General features: G+C 32.9%; 1 protein-coding gene across 1 annotated transcript in view; it reads left to right on the forward strand.

Moving 5' to 3' along the window:
* LOC147072021 (uncharacterized) overlaps window positions 1–15551 on the forward strand; it is a 54465-nt gene that overhangs the window by 23983 nt on the left and 14931 nt on the right. The window contains exon 2 of the mRNA XM_085946540.1: window positions 5754–5941. Within this exon, the coding sequence (XP_085802666.1) occupies window positions 5754–5941 (188 nt within the window). The remainder of the gene's footprint in view (window positions 1–5753; window positions 5942–15551) is intronic.

A 15551-nucleotide genomic window follows, 5' to 3' on the forward strand; every position in this document is an offset into this window, starting at 1 on the left:
CCCGGTCGCAGACGATCGTAGCGCGGGACGGTGTAATCAAATAAATAACTTGGCAATTTTATGAAATAACACGTCGCGCCGGACGGAAAGCGGCCGGATAAACGAACCCACAGTGACGTACAATACATGATGCATTCACATTTTAATTAAAATCATTGGTTCGCCCCAGCACCTATCATACCAGCCACTCTAGATCGGTTGGATGAAGGCCTCTTCCTACTGTTCACATTGTTATTGATCCTTCAGCGAGCTCTTGGTGGCTTTTTATTTCTTTTAATTCAACTTATAGGTGAATTATATATATATACATTCATAACACTACTACAGGCCGTGAGGCCTAATGACAGCAATGTAGTTGAACAGTCATATAGTCAGTGTTACCATATTTTTCCATGTTGATAGTACAAAAGAGTAAAAATTATACAATTAAAAAAAACTATAGTACAGGAACATTTTTCGTCTTGAATCCTTCAAAATTATAGTATTTTTGACATATTTGCGTAAAATTATAGTATTTTACATTTTTCGCGGATTACAAATTATAGTATTGTACTATAATTATAGTACGTTTGGCAACACTGCGTATAGTAGTAAAAGTGAAACAATCACATAATATGACATTGTATTGTGACCTAATAACTAATAAGGAATTGAGCCCAGAGCCACCAGATGAGTCGCTTGGAATATATCACTGCGGTCGAATAATTTGATACATTAAAAATAGATCACTAATATACTGACACCTACAACCTTACAGATTGGACTACGAATACTTACTTGATAATATTTATTGATTGTGTTACCAGTGATTATTATGAGATCTGTCCAGCGATGTGACCTTCCTATGTCCACTGAAAGGTCATTATTATATACAATAATTTACACTTTATATAACCATCGTTTTATGAAATTCATGTAGCTTTTAAACAAAATGTGCCAATGTGATCCAGATCTACCAACTGACGAATATGAATGCTTTCAAATCTACAGTCTGATATTTGCCGTAGCTAAATGCCATACGTTCGATTTTAGTTCAGATTATGTCCGGATTCTCCTACCTTTAATTGTAAATACTGGGATTCTTGCTAGAATATAGCATATGTGTTCAACCAAATTGTATCAGATAACGATACATTTCACTTACGTTGAGTGAACTTAGATGGACGTTGTTTTATCATTAACTTAAAATAAGTTATGTTTCACCCACTTTCCCATTGTATGCTTTATAGTTTGTTTCAAATTAAATTAATAATTGTGATGGTATGAACGTCTTAAATTTATAATGTATAATTTCCATAATATGGTAAAAAAAAAACAAATTGAATTTAATAAAATGACACATAGATATAATATATTTGTATTACTAAAAACTGCACCACTAAAAATATACCTATATGGATTTTTTTCAGTACAACTATAATAATGCACTGACTTTTTCAAATAAAATCAAACCACGCATACCAACGGTTAGCGTAAAATGAGTCTTAGTATATTATTATGATAAAAAAAATCCTAAATGTTTGACGCAGCGTCACTGTTGTTGTAACGTCGTAGCAGGAAGGGGAATCGGAAAAGCCTCATCCGATGGGCCGCTTCCGTTCAGAGCTAGCGAGGAAAATAGAATACACGGCTTTTTAAATGCGAAGCGATTTTCGTGGAGCAAATATTCTGCATCTGTATTTTTTTTTAGACGTTTTGGCAAACAGTTTTCCTCGTGCATTTTGGCCGCTTCTGCCGCCTGATTGAGGAAAACTACGTGATTATAATATATTGGCTTACTTTATCGTAGATCCACAAACATTTTTAGACACTTTGGTTAGATACTTTTTAATTTATTATGTACATAAACACAATAATAATTTATAGTTACATTCGTAAATAAAACACGGATTTATATATCAATATGCCTAATCATAATATGACTTACAACCATCAACATAATATTATATCATTCTACTAATCTATTATAATTACATATTTAAATTTTAGTCTAGAGAACGAAATATTATATCACCATCGTCAGCCTGGATTAAACTACTATTGAATGAAAGCTGATTCCATTTCTTTCGATCCAGCGCAATGCTTGCCACTTACTTCCGCATGACTTAGCTATCTCGTCGATCCAGCGGCATAGTCTTTTATTCCCCATACTCTAAGAACGAAATAATAGTTTATTTTTTGTTAATACCCCATTTATTTTGACCTTGACAATTTTTGTCTTTTTTTGAGATCTATCACTTTCCAATGTTGTACACAATAATATATTTATTTAAAAATATTACTTAACTTGACTGACTAGTGTTATAAAGAATGCTAATGGTGCTTATTTCCGGCCTTCAAAATAAATGTTGGACAGATTATTAAGTTGACCTTAGTGACTTTACTTCGTCGTTCAACATTCTCGGAGAATAATATGGTAAACCATTGCCGGCTCAAGTAGAAAGCCGATACATTCACAACGACTGGTCTTACTTTTTGCGCCACACCCGTTGTTGTCTATGGATAACCTGTCATTGCCTATCATTGTTCTATAGAGTGCTCATACTGACGCGTCTGTCGTGTTCACACAGGGAATAATTTGATTTGGATAGATGAGTTACATTATAAATAATACACTAGCATTAACGCACCTTCTACAAATGTAATGCATAGAACAATGCTACATATGCGTGCTACGCTAATGCAATGCTACATCGATATTACCACCGGTTTTTGTGTGAAGGAATACCCAGTCTGACTTTGACAGCTGATGAATAACAGGAATGAATAATATTTATAAATAACACTGATAGTTAATATATTTGATTTGAGATTTTTTTATAATTCAATTTGAAACGAGAAACGGGAATCAATATGTCAAGCAATCTGGGATCTGATTTTGACAGCTTAACAGTGGACCACTCATTGCTTGTGCAAAAAGATATGCTCAGACTTTATTAATCTAAAGATGGCACTGGGTAAACACAAGGTTACAGCGTTGCGTGATACATGCATTGATGATTCATTCCAAAATAATATTATAATATTAAATATTTCAGGACACTTATGATACGTATTTTTTTCTTATTTTTTATATTATCTAGAATTATTATCCTTTCATGCAGAAAAAAATATTTTCTAAAAAAATATTTAATCATCTTCAAAATTGAACATACGTATTTGTAGTATATTATGATGTGTTATATTGAATGTATATTGAAAACAATTAGGTACGCAGTTTCAAACACTTTGCTCTCTAACCATTATTATTATTCGCTCTGTACGTATGGAAAAGTTATAGCATAAGTATCAGGGTCCCATGAAGTGAAATAGATATCTTGCGTCAGCGGTTTCCGTCTGATGAATACACGACATCAAATTTTCAACCGAGTGTCATTAGTCACTGGCGCCAGTGGGAAGGGTGTACGAGTTACTTGCGCCTGCTTAGATCAGTAGCGTGTGTCAAACAAATAAGTAGCTGGGGGGTAACATGTGAACTTAATGGTATCTTATTTAAATTTAATGTTGAGACATCCAGATTCATCGTTATTCTAATTTCAAATGTAGACTATTAATATAATGAAAAAAATATATTCCAGTACAGTACATGGAACTAAAATTTACAGAAAACGCCATGAAATATAATGGCGAGCGGTAACGTATCGGTTTATAACGTCGTGGGTCCAGGATTCGAATCCCTGATCTGGCATTTTTTTTCAATATGTTTTTGGACCCAGAGTACATCCACTTCTCATAGCAAACAAAAATCTGTTGTTACAATCTCCACTTTGTGGAGGTTCATAATATGATCTTCTTAGGATGCAACATGGTGATAATGTAACAGAAACATGTCCCAAAATACCTAAATACTTAAAAACACACGAAGAAAATTTTCTCGCCAAAAATACTTCCTAACTCGATTGGCAACTTATACTAGTAAATAAATAGTATTATTTGTATAAAAAGTCATTCTCATTTTTGTGACATCACAAGCATCTGCACCAGTTACAGTTACCATGACTATAATGAGGAGAAGCGAGCATGAGACATTGATGAAGAGAACATCATTTATTTAATCGTCTTTTTTTTATTTTAAGATTAGATTTTGAATTATATTTTATTTTGCACTTTTAATATTTCAGCACACCGGTTAGTGGGTGAAATTTACATATTGTTATTTCAATGCATGCGAGTTCAGAGCACTGTTGTTTTTAAAGTATTACTCTTTCTACATAATATGTTGTACTTTTCCGAACCCTACCATTATTAAACCGAATAATTGACTACATATCCCCATACAAAATTGTCTTAATGTTTATCTACATCATAATATATAGATCTGCATGCTTCACCAGCATTGTGAAGTAGTGATTTAATTTATTGTAACGTTTACGTGATAGAACTCCATTATAATGGCTTTTGAAATAAAATTATTTTTTGTTAATTATACTTTTACCCCACGTGTACGTGTACGTTTACTTGTACCCACGACGTCCGAGCGGCTTAAACGTCGGCTTATAATGTCGTGGGTCACAGGTTTGAATCCTGGGTCTGGAAAATACACATATTGTTTTCCAATTTGTGTTTGAGTCAGAGTATGGACTTAATAGGTTCAGCAAGTGGCTAACATCCATTTATCGTAAAAATAAATCTGTTTCAAAACCATGATCACCTACATATTATAATAGGTAGGTAAGGTTTATGTACTTACTCATTCGCTTCTTTCTACATTTCAATATTACATAATATTTTAAACGTCATGCATAATAAAATGAAAATAATACCGTGTTCACTTTTGGCGACGTCACTGTGTTTCACTAGTTTTAATCGCAGAAGTTGTTTTGAAGGATGTAGTATTATGAGGATAAATTTCGTAAGGAAGCGTTGGATGATATATTATATTTTTCAATTGTATAATATATTCTGTATGAGATTGTATTATTTGATATTGATTAATCACATAATTCTGCTAAATTACTACAACTTACAAATTCATTTATCGTAGTTTCTATCGTAATAATTAATGCTATAGCGAATAGCATACTAGATGTACATTATACCAGAGACTGACAATGCGGTGATTTTAATTTCCCTTACAAATAATATTGTAAATTCTGATAAATTAAATATTTTATTACACTTACAGTTGTGTTGTGTTTATTAACTTTTAAACCTGCCGGTTGGAGCTTTTTATATCTCAATACAGCCTTGGAAAATAAATCTCAAAACACAAGTGCTAAGCTTGCTACAAATGAATCTTCAATACAAAATTCCTTCCAGTGAATATAATTATTAGCTATAATTAACTATTTTTTCACTATTCACTTTCTAGGTTTTTGTTCAACGTCATGATTGTACCTTTTTCACGTTAGTTCATAATTCACTGTTTCCCAAAGTGGGCGTTACGGTACCAGGTTCTTCCTTTTTATTAGGATTATTTTTAATATTATTCGTATTTTTTAACTCCAATTATGTTTCGTTATCTTAATTTTCTGTGTTTAATGCGAATTTTAATAAGGTAGATTTTATAAATAAATTTATAAATTAACCATTGCGGAGTCTTATTTAAAACACTTTTCTATATTATGTTCCGTATGCAGAAATATGGATACATAAAAAACGTAAATTTTTCACTGCATATTTTTTTGTCAATTTAAAGAATGTAAATTTCCAGAGGGGTTTTGAGAAGTTCCTATTCTGAAATTGAGGGCGGTGGGCCAAATAATTTTGACAATCTTCGGTTCATAATAATATATAACTAATTATGTTTGCAGGTAGTGAATGCGGACTTAATGGCGGAGGAGGAAAAGGCAGCAGTGCAAAGCAACGAAGATCGAGAACTAACTTCACTTTGGAGCAACTTGGAGAACTGGAAAGGCTCTTTGATGAGACGCACTACCCTGACGCCTTCATGAGGGAAGAGCTTAGTCAGAGGCTAGGACTTAGCGAAGCGAGAGTTCAGGTAAACACCAAAATCTTTCCACCGATATGATTACTTTTAACTTCTTAAAATTTACTATCCATGACTCCAAGTGTGGAATTTAAAATAATGCTATTGTTGTAAGGGGTTACTTTACCAGTAAAAGCATTGCTTTACTAATAGAATTTTTGACAATATACCTACATTATAATATGTATTTTAAATTAAAAATTTTGTATTACTATTTTTATTAGTTTTATAAGTATCTCTAAGTTACTATATAATTCTAAATCATTTTCCGAACATAACTTTTAGCATCGTGTTGTGGTTTAAATTCCTGAAAATTACAAAAATCATTAGATATTATACCTACTCAATTATAGTTTCTTATAGTAATAACGAACATCAAAAATAATGAAATAATGTTACCACACTTCTTTATCTTTATATGATTTTTGTTTACCGCGGTTCACAAAGTAAGTAATATTAAAAACCGCTACATAAGCACTATAATATTATACACGTCTACTATTATATTGAAATATGAGCTATCTATAAATCAACTACCAACGCATGGCCTGAAAGGAAAATTACGACTAAAAGTGGTATTAAGTACCGAAATTTGTACCAATTATATTATAGGGTACCTACGGGCCATATAACAATTTACTGTATTTATGGTAGTATTTATGAAATATCTATACATATTTAGAAACATTTACCCTACATTGATTTTTATTTCAAAGAAAAGCGATAATAATCTATTATTTTAAACGTTTTAAAACAAAGTTTTCTTTATTAATCCATCTGAGCTATTTATGTTGACAACTTTTTCGGGTCTACTATAGCTAGTATTATGACGTCACACATAACAAGAGTCTTTATGCCGAATCTATGACGTTTTGATTCACACACACACACACACACACACACACATTTTTACTGGTTAAAATACGATAAGTAATACTTTCAGCTATTTTTTTTTAATTTGAAATTTATAGAAGTTGTGGTCCACCGTCCCGAACATGACCTATTTTGGGTGAAAGCTGTTTCCTCATGTCAGGCTCACCAGGCACCAATAGCGAGGGCTGTGTGGCTGGTTAATGCACTCCCTAGATATTTAGACATTTTTAGCGATTCATTATGTATTTTGTTTTTAAAATTCTATTTTATTGTTTAATTTGTATTTATATTTTTGAATTATTGATTATTATTTTATTATGATTATTTGAATTATATCCAAAAACAGCTGTCAACATAAATAACTCAATTAAAGTTGAATTAATAAAAAAAACGTTGAAAAAAAATAGTTTGCTTATTAAAAAATACTTTGTTTCAAAACCGTTAGAATGGAGTTATACCACGTATAGGCCAGTTCAATTAATATAATATTACTTTATAATTGGTTGTATTTTTCATTGTTTAATTTTTACGAAATATTTTATTGCCAACTTAATTAATACTTTTTCAGTTAACGACATTTTTTTTCTACAATCGGAAACACAGTCGTTTTTTAATTGGATAAGTTAGGTCATATCGACTGCTTAATCTGCAAACCAGTCAACTGCGCTTCTGGCCAAAAATGAGATTTTGATGGCATTTTGTTATTAAGTATATTTTCTATGCTAGCACAAAATTTCAATAAATAACTGCGTTATCGTTCTTCACACAAAACACCCAACTGAAGTTCCAAATCTCCCATATCGTAAATGGAACAACTCCGCTTTATATATATAAACTGTCTTTATATTATATAAAAGGGTGTATTTATTCATAGTGGAGCTTATTAGTAAAAAAATCCAAGTACACTTTTGGAATTGTTAAATTCTTCTCGATATTTAAATTATTATATTTTTTCTCATTCCTAAAAAAATTTACCAAATGCATAATTAAGCAGTCGGCATGCGGATGTTAAATAATTTTTGTTCTGCTCAGGTTAAAAATCATTTGTCATTCGCAAAGTGACGGTGATATTTAGATACTGTTTTATGACAAATGATTGACAGCCATTTTCCAAACGCATTAGGTCCTTGCACTGCATCAAACGTACATTGAAAAAAAAGTTATTTTTTCGGGATTCTAGATGTGCGTACTTCTTCAATGTTTCATAAACTATATCATTCATTTTTTATGTCAGCTTCAAATTTTATACACGCAAGAAGTGTGTCTTCTTGTCACGCAAGAAGAATAAGAGGTTATTATTTTTTTAATATTAAAATATCTGTGTAATACAATATGGCAATATGAAAATAATTCATAATTAGTAAAGGTTAAACAAAAGAACACTAAATTAAAATCGAATCCAAAATATGCAAACGTTATTAATGTTATTAATATGTAGTAAAAAAAAAACCAAAATTGGATGGAACAAACAAACAACAAACTTTGTATTTTATATAATACTAATTTAGAAACCTTCGCAGGTGTGCGCACAACAACTGACAAAAGTTTCATTGCAATCGGATGAATGGTGTAGGAACGTATACGAATAGAAGAAGAAGATGATTTTCTAATTCAGAAATCTTCGTGGGTATGCGCACGACAACTCACCAAAATTTCATTGCAATCGGATGAACGGTATAGGAACGCATACGAATAGAAGAAGAAGAAGATGGTTGTACTAATTCAGAAACCTTCGCGGGCGTGCGCACAACAACTTTTCAAAATTTCATCGCAATCGGATGAATGGTATAAGAACGCATACAAATAGAAAAAGATATAATAGAAGAAAAAGAAGATGAAAAAGAAAATGGTTGTATCAATTCAGAAACCTTTGCGGGCGTGAGCATAACACTTGATCAAAATGTCATTGCAATCGGATGAATGGTATAGTAACGCATACGAATAGAAGAAGAAGAAGATGGTTGTACTAATTCAGAAACCTTTACGGGTGTTATCACAACAACTGACGAAGGTTTCATTGCAATCGGATGAATGGTATAGGAACCATACGAATAAAAGAAAATAGAATGAAGAAGAAGAAGAAGATGATGATTTTTCTAATTCAGAAACCTTCACGAGTGTGCATACAACCACTTACAAAAATTTCATCGCAATCGGATGAATGGTATAGGAACGCATACGGGACAGACATACAGACAGACATTCATTGTTATATATAAGATGTAGCCTATACTGTTCACGCAAGTGCAAGCAATAAGTTGACAAAGTTTTATCGCAATCGGATGAACGGTATGGCAGCGCATAAAATACGAACAAACAAACAAATATTGATTTTTATATATTAGATTTATGATAGTCATATCGGAAATGTTCTTATTCGGTAAATCGAATAATATTCACTAATAATAACGTGATAGATAAATTGTAATTCTTTGCACTGCGCATCAAATTCCTCTAATCCACTTGATGCAATCCGATGAAATTGCAACGATTGTAATGCATTGGGTAAACTGCAAATTATCAACCTCTGACTCTCCCCCCTATCTCCTTGGCCCTCCGATTGATTTTGCACAATAGCGATGACAGTTTACCAAAAGCTAGTTGGACTAGCTAAGTGACAGTGAAGTGCCGTTATTTATATTATTTATATAATCATTTTCCGTATTTTATTATAGCGCCATAATGAAATATGAATATAGCCATCATTAATCAGTACGCTTCTTGTGACCTGGTAAATATTTTTAGGAATATTATATTACAGGTTGTATACCTAAAATTAATTTTATAATAGCGCTTATGACATGAAAACTTAATAGTCACGTGACCTGTGGATTCAAATGTACTGTAGTAACTATGATTTTCTAACACTATTTTTCTCGGAATGGCATTTACAGTGCTCCACCAAACTGTTCCGGAAACCAGATTATCAAGCAAAGGTTGCCTGGTGATGGCCAACCTCCATTATGGGGCGGCATTATAAGAAGAAGATATTTTTAAAGTAATTTAATTATATAGAGCTTTTTTTAGACGATGACGATGATTTGATAATCATAATCTGTTCTCTAATATACCATTTCTGTTGAGATATTCTAATAAAAACACTGTGAATAGTCTAATATTATGTATTTTTTGTTCGACGCTAAATAATATGTAATGCACGCCTTTGTTGTCAAATGCGTCGATATATTATTTAATTTATTGCCTGCATGACTGTGGTGTTTGCGAGCTTTTACACAAAAATAGCACTTATTCGAAAAGCTTCGGCGGACATTACGAGCTTTATAACAAGTGGGGTCACTTCCAAATTGTCGTTTATTAAAATAAACTGCATCTTTCACTGTTGCGTCATGGTTGTTTACCATGAGTAGATTTCCATTATGTACGCATTCACTTACAATTCAAAAATGTGTACAATGTCAATTATAATAATATAAGATTCATAAAAAACGAAATCAATAAATATGACATTATCATTTATTTCCTTTTTCTTTCTTCCTTTCCAAACAAATAAATTGTATATCATGTGTACTTATACACTTAATCTTACATTTGCAAAAACGTTATTAAAATCATATTATTTAGTTTTTTTTTACAGATATGCAATCAAAGATGTTGAAGCAAACCCAATTCTATATTTTGAAACCCTCTGGATTAGTGAATGAAAAACTTCATTATAAAGTCGTATAATAATTATACTATAAATGATTCACTACCAGGGAACTCAGAAATAATGGGAACTTAAATACATAACGGGTAAGGCAATAGCGGGTAGCCGACTCGAGTAAGGAAGAATCCTGGTTAAACTTACACACGTGTCAAGATTACGTTTTAGTCGAATACTGAAAACTGCTCTCGGTTTATGCATTTACGCTCATTTAATGTTGGTGTATTACACACACTATTACACGTGCATAATGCGTGTTTCATTTTCGTAGGACACTCACACATTCAAAACCCTGCATCAAGATGCGACGTATTGAATATGGCCTATCGGTATTCTATTTATTATCTGTTCTGTGTTCACTACCAATGAAGCTTTTGTTGACGTCTATCATGGCACATCATTCAATAAACTGTGACGTAAATAATATAATACCTAAATTCCAAAGTCAACGATTGGTCTTGCCGTAGTTGAAAATAGCCCCGAATAAATCAATCCATCTCAACAAGATTAACATCCTCGAATTTACAAGAAGCCACCCGCCGTCCCCCCCCCCCCCCCCAGCCGCTCACCGGTCAAGCAGGAATTAGATTAGACGGACGTGAGTCGAAAGTGTGGGCAATAAATTTGCGTGAATTTACAGCGCTGGCTCCTTCTTCTTCCGTCTCGCTGAGGGGCAAATCGTGAGGCTGCTTGTTCCCGCCCCCGCCCACCTCAGCCTCAAACCATCTACAGCCAATTTACGCTACTGTTGCTCACTTATTACATTCTCTATGTAAAGTGTCTGTCTGATTGGTGATTGGAATCATACATATTGATCTAAATGTCGCTCTACGGCGTCGCGTCTGGCTCATTAGGCGCACGTTTATTTTAGCGTAGAGCCTCGTATTGTAGTTATGTCTTATACATAATCTACTTGATTTTGTTATTTAGAGGTCTCATATTTATATTCGTGGTATAACAAACTTACACAAAACTTAACTACATATTATATTGACTATCTTATAATATATTGTGGCAGGCGACTCTCGTGTTGCAGTGCGCAAAGCGCTCGCCTTCCACCCGAGAGTTCTGGGTTCGATTTCCGGTGAGGACACAATATTTATGTGTTTTTCTCAAAGTCAGGGTGTTTATGATTGTTCAAAATTACTAACAACCACCTTGTACGAAAAAGCAAGGACATGGTTATTAATAATTTTAAAAATATATATTGTGGCATTATGGCCATTGTTCAATCATTAAATTGATAGATTTTAATTGATTTTAATGTATAATCATAAATTGTGTAAGTACTTACCGTAATTTAAAATCAAGTGTGATGTAAGTTCTTTATAGTTTATTAACTGTGATCCATACATATAATGAAATAAAAATACTTCATCAATAGTCTTACATACCTTTCTAAAATTATGTACGTTTTTACAATTTTATTATAATTGTTTTTTTTGTTACTGCATATTCAATCAGTTGTCTTTACTTCGGAATTTAAATCACACTTTTTACGATCTAATTAATATCTAGATTCTAGACTAGACCCATTGGGATTTTTTTTAGATATACAAGTTAATTATATGTTAATTACATTTTATAACAGGATATACAATTACAATCATCGGCATGATTATCACTGAAGATATATGTATGAGATTATTGATATGTTGATATTGTATTTCAATTTGGTCTTAATCTTTGAAGTGTACTTTACCTCAATTAACAGTACATTGACAGCTATTTTAGGTTGAGAAATTTTTAGTCAATATTTCTTTAATTGTTATCAATGATCTGTCAGCGGTTGAAAGCATTGTTTCAAATAGGGGTCGCGATCAATGATTCATATAACGAGTGCCGACTACTCAATAATTCTAATATGCACCTACTTACTTACTTAAACTGGTAATACAGAACAGTGAGGGTCGTTGCCGACTGCACAATTATTATCCTCCAGGAATTTCTGTCCAAAGTTCACTCTCTCTCTAGTCGGTCACACTCAGCCTCTCTGCGTCTCTCTTGTAAATTTATTTAAAAAGACAAAACCGCTCAAATTAGACATACTTCTCCGCGGAACACCAGTTGGTAAACGCCACTGTAGAGCACCATACTGTTTTTAATCTCAGCGATAAGTAGGGAGGTCTACCAAAGAGGCTGGCCTTTAAACCCGCTTCAGGATGTAAGGGCCATGAACATAATATTCTTACTCGATTTACTAGTTTCCCATAAGATAAGAAATTAAAATTGTAAATTAGTTGTCTGTACTTCACACATACTAAAATTGTTGTTCTCTCTAGTCTACAGCCTGAGTGGCTTAAGGCTATACCTCAGTTGAGGCATGGTATCGTGGCTAGGCGATGCGCGGATTGCGAAATACGATTGACCGAAATATAATTTGACATATAAATCCAACATGCGTCCATTATTCTTCTGTTTATTGTTCTATTAGTAACAATAATAATATATTCATTGACATGTTTACTTTTTAAAGTAAATGGGTAACGTTTTTAGTCATCTTTACACGATTTAAGAATTAATACCCCTGTCGCCATCACGAAACAAATTGACGTATTGACACCTCGACGTTCACTCTCAGACTGCCAGCGAGTCCAAAATTTCGTCGCGCCTATAGTTGAAAATTATTTGCCGTTTCATTGAAATATCGCCTTAAAGCCGCGATGACACGATCCAAGTACGATCCAAGTACACTTGGACCGAGTGCCATCCAAGTAGACATCTTCATACTAATTATTCCTATCCAAGCTACTTGGACCGCGTCCTACTCATCCAAGTTAACTTGGATAGGAATAAATAGTATGAAGCTGTCACTTGGATGGCACTCGATCCAAGTTTACTTGGATCCGTACTTGGACCGTGTCAACGCGGCTTAATTGGAAACGCATTTAACGGCTAACTGAATGGTTGGTGGTTCGTCTGGAGTCGACCACGGCGCTCTTTCGTTGCACATCAGCCGCATTCACTCTACACGTGTATGTGTTTCGTTTCAATAGTTTCATACATTTTTCACATGGATAAACCGAACGTCCTTTCACTTGTAATACTGAATAGTTTATCGTTACGTGACATACCTACTATAATGTTTATGTTGAAAAACAACCGAAGTAAATAAACCGCAGTATTATGAAATGTACGGAGATTTGATTTGTCGTTCGGAGCTTTATTCAAGGGAAACGTAGCGAAGTAAATTTTCAAAATGCTATATCTTTCGGCAAGATGCCAGCGTCCGAAATTTGCCGGTCAACTAACTTCGCTAACTAAACCAGAAAATTCATAACGACAGCCAACAAAATATGCCCACTAAAACGCCCTTGCCTTGAGTAATGTTTGCGGAAATAATTATATTATGGTTAATATTTGGCATAATTATAAACAAACGATAATAAAAATAATTACTATAGAGTTTATATTACAAGATTACATTATTATCTTTAGTTTTTTTGTTGTGTATAAGGCATCTGCAAAAGACATATTTTGGATATATTAGGGTTTGAAGTCTTCGTTTTATTAGGAGAAATAGAGTTTATAAAAAAAATATAATATTTGGTTTATATCTACATTATATTGCATGTTCTTTCAGTTACTTCACTTTTACATTATCAAGTTCACGACTTTTGCAAGTTTTGCATTTAATCTCGAATTTGAAAAATTTGCAGATGCCTTGGTTTTACACTCACGGTGCGACCTACTTCATTGTGTACTTAGAGTGATCATACTAACATCAACAGCGTAAAAGTGGTTACATGTAGGTTTAAATCCCGCTCTTGAATAATTGGCATATCATTTTTCAATGCGTGTTTGATAGAGAACAAAGAAACAATGTTGACTAACAACTATTCGTCATATTATAAAAAGTCTATCAGTATCATTCACTACACAAAGCAAAAAAATAATTGCAGTAAATCTAATAAAAAGGCTTTTTTATAATAGTGAAAATTAACTTATCGAAATTAAAAAATAGAAATGAAAACCAGTCACTGCCTATATTATAACTAAGCTTTCTTTTCCACCGCTTATTTTATACTGTGAATCGACTAAACTAACGAGTGTCAAGTATTCGGGGTCGTAGGAGCAAACATAGCCATAGCCTGGCTAATAATGAAGTCATTCACATCTAAACTATTACTAGAACCAATAATACTAAAGTATCGTGGTATCTATCTCAATAATAAATGTGATTTTTATCATAGTATCACACATTTAGTTATGTTAAATTATATTTAAAGCATTTCTTAATGTACCTAGTCATATTAATATTCTCTGTATTTATCTATTCATGAAAATATATTTTTGCCGCAACTAACGTAAATAGCACAGAGCCATAACTGCAGGAAGGAGAGGCTCTTTAAAAACTTATAGATACATTAATATCCGAGAATTTTGTCCTAGTTATCTATTAAATCTGATTTTCGGCAAGTAAAATGTTAAAATATATTCATGTGTAGGGATCGTCGATGTGAGGGCTAATGGTGTGATGACGAGGAGAGATGAGAAGTCGTTGTCGTGATTATGAAGGGTATGAGTTTATTTAAATTGTGTAACTACATGCGTACAATTGTTACAATAATGCGAATCACAGCATAGAGCGATGTGCTCCGGTCAAAAACTTACAATCGAATAATTCTCTTTTTATCAATCATGACGTACTGATTATTATTTTATCAACTTATAATTATGATTTAATTAGGCTATTAACTAACTAAGTGAGAACAGATATACAAAGATTATTGTCGCGGTCATTGATCTACAAAGTTAGCTATAACTTGATACCTACATGGAAATGCCTATATATACATGTAATATTGTCAATTTCTTGGTGGTTAAGTGAGACAAAACAAAATATAATTATTATCTGGGCAAGCTTCCTGGCTTTGGGCTTCCATACAAATATAGCGTGTGTCGAAACCGAATCCGGTGAAGGCATTCCAGATGTGCTTACCTTACATGATGCATACATAACATATTATTTAAATAACCAGACAAAACAGAACATGAATAAACAGAACATGAAGAAACTGAACGGTGACACAACCAAACAGTCAGGGAAAAAAGAAAACATTAATTTTTGTCGTATCTATTCAT

The sequence above is a fragment of the Rhyacophila brunnea genome, unplaced genomic scaffold (genome assembly GCF_057557595.1).
Source record: "Rhyacophila brunnea isolate RB1 unplaced genomic scaffold, BYU_Rbru_1.0 scaffold_2, whole genome shotgun sequence".
Classification (NCBI taxonomy): domain Eukaryota; kingdom Metazoa; phylum Arthropoda; class Insecta; order Trichoptera; family Rhyacophilidae; genus Rhyacophila; species Rhyacophila brunnea.